The sequence below is a fragment of the Montipora foliosa genome, chromosome 7 (genome assembly GCF_036669935.1).
Source record: "Montipora foliosa isolate CH-2021 chromosome 7, ASM3666993v2, whole genome shotgun sequence".
Taxonomy (NCBI): domain Eukaryota; kingdom Metazoa; phylum Cnidaria; class Anthozoa; order Scleractinia; family Acroporidae; genus Montipora; species Montipora foliosa.
In genome coordinates, this window is record NC_090875.1 from 16,215,935 (window position 1) to 16,220,934 (window position 5,000).

Here is a 5,000-nt window from a genome sequence, read left to right on the forward strand (position 1 = left end):
TCATATCCATAGTTTAATTTGCGCGCTATACATTATAAAATTATTATTATTATTATTATTATTATTATTATTATTATTATTATTATTATTATTATTATTATTATTATTATTATTATTAAATTACGTGCTGTGATATTTTTAACTAAAAAAATGTCTCTTTAGCGGGGAAAACCAGTGTTGCAAGTGATGGGCACTGTCACGTGTTCCCTAAAAGCGGCCACAAGCAAGATTCCGTTACTGGAGAATGGACCAAGTCATGCTCATGTGGACTCACACTTCCATTTGAGAAAATGTAGACTTTTGAGGAATTCAGACTTTTCCTCCTACCTGCGGAATTGCCTCGTCGTGAATTTCTATTGCGACCGGAAGGATTGAAGGAAAACGAGGTGTCCAGTTCATGGAAGACAACTCGAAGTTTGCCCTTTTAACTCTAAACATCAAAGTTAAGGTTATTAGGTTTTGGTTGGTGTCAGTGTTCCTGCGATTGTCATAATGCTGCGGAATCTCACCTTCATGCGCAAAGGGCCAAAGTGCGTTTTGGCTTCCATCAATCAAATTTCCGAACATGGCCGGGAAGATCGACTTCTCCAGAGGAAAGTAAATTGGAGTTTTCGTTTAGTTCACAGTTCCAATACCATTATGATATCTTTTTAGAGGTTCCTCAGTAAAAAGATTGGTGCATATTCCATCGCTTTCCATCGGCGTTGAGATCGAATGTACGAACGCACCGTGGGAACCAGAGATAGTGATACTGATTGGTTGGTTGTCATGCATCAACTGATTTCGTTTGATTGATGGAAGCCAAAACGCACTTTGTTCGTTGGTCCTTGAAGATGAGATTCCGCAGAATTATGAAAAGCGCATTGATGTCTGTTTACAGCGGTTATCAGTTAAACGCGCTCCTCGACGACATTTTTTCACATTTCGAAAGTAAAATGTGAGTGCACGTCAATCAAATGTTTCCATAACGAATTCAACTGCTGCCAAGAGAACATGACTATTGTCATGGAAAGATTTGATTGACGTCCACCAAAAAGTTGCTTTCGAAATGTGAAAAAAATGTCGTTGAGAGCCGCGTGTGACTAATTAACCGCTGTAAAATGTGGGACAATTTGTGACGTCTAGCGTCAGCTTTTCCGTGGACACGTGATTAGTTAAGGAGATGGTGAATGGTTATCCCGGTTAATGTAAAGATGAAATTTATTTTTTCCGAAGGATGGTGACTCGGGGATACTCGGAAAAAATCGGAGTTCTCGGGTTTTCCTTTCTCGTGTAGATCGTGCATCTCATCATCATGATGTAATCAAAATTATCATTTTTTCATAGGATCTGTATTGTGAACGGTGTTCCAGAGAGGTTTTTAATACCAAACTCAAATAAACGCTTTTTACGACCGCCTACGTCACATAGGCAGAACTTTTTTCCTTTTAAGTAATATTAAAAAAAGTGATAACAAGTTTTAAGTCTTAAGATTATTGTTACGGAACACAAGTGCTGCACATGCTGCAGCAATAGACCAAATCGGCTAACTCAATGTTGTACCCAATTCAAACCCTTTGGGAATGAAACGTTTTGTTCCAGGTATTTCCATATCATTTAAATATGAATGCTTCATTACTATGCAAATACAACACACAAAGATTCTTAATCCTGGGAGATGTGAATTGGGTCAACATTTAGTTAGCCGATTAGGTCTACTGAGGATTAATAAAAGTTATAAACACTGAAGTCTCAGCAAAAGACCGCCCAAAACTGGGGCCATGACACTTTGTGACTGTACTGTGCTACAGTTATTATTAGAATAAATAAAAAAGTAGAGAAACACTGTCATTGACGAACAAAGAAACAAATAAAAAGGTCGTGGCGGTTTGCCCCTTTTCGTACGATCCATTCAAAATATTTCGGGAGCCTCACATAGGGTGCTTTTTAGTTTCTGCGTTTCGGACTGTTTCAAAACTTCACAGCTGCAATAAGCCTGCGTGACGTAACGTCATGCGTCCAATGATTATTTTCTATATTATTGGACAAATGACATTGTTTGTCAGCTAGCTTTTATGCTGGTGAAAAAACGGGAGAATATTATTTATGAACAATAATTGTAGGTGAAACCATAAAATTGGCTTGGTTAGGCTGTGCTGCAGCCAAAAAGGACGAATACGTTTTGTTGAGTTAACAAATACTTAATATAACCATGTGGATACAAAGTGACACATGAAAGTGACACTAGTGACACTACCATAATTATATTACCACTTGTTATATAGCCGAATTTTTTCCCCAACAGCGCGCGCTTACATTGGTTACTTCGAGGTCACATGACATCTAACAATAAAACTGTTTCCCGCCAAAAGTCTCTGAGCGGGCAACGTTGCAAAATCTATGACGTCAGAGGGTAACAGTGCACTGTTACCCGCGAATGTTGACCGACGACCGCCGTTGCTGTTGCCATTGCTCGTTTTTCATTTTGTGCTATATAACAAATCACTTAATGACTGGTCCGTCGGGAAACAGTTAAGTTTGTTTCCCTCGAATCTCAATGTTTCCCTCGGCTGCGCCTTGATGAAACATTGAGATTCTCGGGAAAAAAAATTAACTGTTTCCTTCGGGACCAGTCATTAAGTGTTTAATATTACCATAAATATATTTTGATTAATTATTAAGGGCAAACTGCCATCATTATACATGTATGGAGAAGGAATGTTATTTTAAACTGGAAATAAAATACAAATGTATTTTTTCATGGAAGTTGTATCTTTTCAGAAAAGGAAGGTCCATCAGTACGTGAATTAGAAATTTCCCGCAGATATCTTGAAATGCGGAAAAATGGACTGATACGTGCCCCTTTATCTTAATGGCTCATAAATTCTTAAACTGTAATAACCTTTTCCACATCTGATTCCTTTTAAAATACTCTTCTACCTTGTAAGAATCAGTGATAGAATTATCAACCCTTTCGAGTGGGCACCACATTTCAAGATCTACTACATCTCCGGTGTGTACGCAAAACAGGTTGCACCTTTGAAGCTACCTGACGCATTATTAAAAAAAACGGACGATTGTCCAAGATCTTTGCCGAATGCAAGCAATTGGGATCTGGAGCCGCAAAAAGGACGGCTACAGTGCCAGCTCACGGGAGCAGCGTTCCTGCAGAAAAATCCAGCTTTCAACAGTCCGAGCGGAATTTTAACCCGAGGATTTAGCGCAGAAATTCTAGGCCTTCACCAATGGCCCACGTCCTTGATCATATAACCCCCTGGCTTCGATATCTAGTCGTGAGTACGTATCTTTGGTATTGGCTGTGCTTGTGCCATATCTCGTTCACTGTTGACTGATTCAAGATTTTGACCCCTCTCCCTGACATGGGAACGGGACTCGCTTTGAAGAGGAGGCCTGAATGGTATTCCTATCTGTTGAAAGCAACAAGTCTGATGAGGTTACAGTCTTGAGGGTGTCTCTGTGCTATGCCCCACCTTAACAACAGTTCAATATAAGGTGGCCAATGGATATGCTCAATCCGTATATATGGATCATGGGGCTTGCAATACAGCATGTTCATCAGATCCTGTTAAGATTAGAAAATCAATGAGTATGGATTGCATGATTAAAATAAGAAATCTTTTAACCCTTCTAAATGTATTCAAAACGTTTACTCAAATCTGATTAGACGAAAAATGTGCAATTTCATCCCAATTTACACTCTGAAGCCCACGCTACATGCGCGAGCGCTTTGAACACGTCAAGTTAATAGGGATTAAGGAGGAAGCGAAACGCCACAAAACAATATCATTGGTTAACAAAGGAAACAATCGTCCTGCAAGCATTTTAGCATGTAATCTTGCGATGCTCTGCTTTTTGCATCACGCGGGGACAAGTCGTCGCAACAATTCGCTTTGTGTGACGCGGTTAATTTTATGAAAATCATTGTCGCTGAGGCAGAATTTTGTGGCCGCGATAAGCCGCAAAAATTCAAACCAGTTTGAATTCCGACCGATTGGACCTCAGAGGGTTGGATCTAGGGAAAAGTGACGTCATTTACTCACCAGCTAAAAACTTCAGAGTGTAAACGTAGCTTATTATATATGCAAAACACGAGTTTGAAAGTCTGAAAGCTCGAAACTCCGTGCTGCATATTAATTTAGCCGCGTACACACGCATTGCATTCTTAAACTATTGAGTCTTTGACGTCATTTTCTCCTCGATCCAGCTCTCTCAAGATTTTAAAGTTAGTAATGGCGGACCATTAAACAGGAAAATTCCAGTTAAAATAAACAGGTGTCTTTTTTGAAATCAAGGCTTAAAACTTCGACCAGTTACTGTTTAGTTAACAAAGTTTTGAAATCCAAAGAAAAATGAAAATGTTTTTTTGGTCATAGTAGCACTTTAAGGGTCAATTTACCATTCACGATATATGTTTCTTTGGGGCTATGAACTTCCGAACCAATGCCATGAGCCACTGTGATAATTACATACAACGTCTTTGTCGATCAGAAGCAAGAAACTTTCTTCCCGCTCAGCGCTTTAGGTATCCCCTTCGTCGAGTTCCGATTGGTCCATTTAAGCTGTGCAACACCACATTTCAATCGCCCCTGAGCAGTTTCATCTCACATGACACGTTGTCATAACGATGTCCTCCCTCCCCTGATCAGTGGTCATCTATTCATCAAGAAAGTCGAAATAAACTCCCGTAGGACCGGAGGGGGAGCTTTGTGAATGAAGGAACAGGGATGCTTGTCGGGAATTTTAAATAGAACTCCCTAAAGTCGAACAGTCTCCGTTGCCCAGGATTTTTTTACCCCTAAAAGAGACCATATTTTAAAATATATTAAAGAACTATTTTTATATTTCTTCGCGTGCAACCTTAAACGAGACCTTCACGGCTACATATGATGGCGCTTTGCACAGAACACCCAAAGCGAGACGACCAGAATGCCCGTGCCTTTCATATACGAGTCCACTTAAAACAAATGGCTGTGATTTCTCTTTTTCCTAAATATGGACTC

At 39.6% G+C, this 5,000-nt stretch overlaps 2 protein-coding genes across 2 annotated transcripts in view; one reads left to right on the forward strand and one right to left on the reverse strand.

Moving 5' to 3' along the window:
• The window catches only part of LOC138010833 (DNA repair protein complementing XP-C cells homolog), a 47,087-nt gene extending 45,888 nt beyond the window's left edge, over positions 1-1,199 (forward strand). Inside the window, exon 27 of the mRNA XM_068857826.1 lies at positions 163-1,199. Within this exon, the coding sequence (XP_068713927.1) occupies positions 163-296 (134 nt within the window). The 3' untranslated portion in view covers positions 297-1,199. The remainder of the gene's footprint in view (positions 1-162) is intronic.
• Positions 1,200-1,341: 142 nt separating this feature from the next.
• Positions 1,342-5,000, reverse strand: part of LOC138010847 (centromere protein K-like) — a 22,516-nt gene continuing 18,857 nt past the window's right edge. The window contains exon 12 of the mRNA XM_068857875.1: positions 1,342-3,562. Within this exon, the coding sequence (XP_068713976.1) occupies positions 3,404-3,562 (159 nt within the window). The 3' untranslated portion in view covers positions 1,342-3,403. The remainder of the gene's footprint in view (positions 3,563-5,000) is intronic.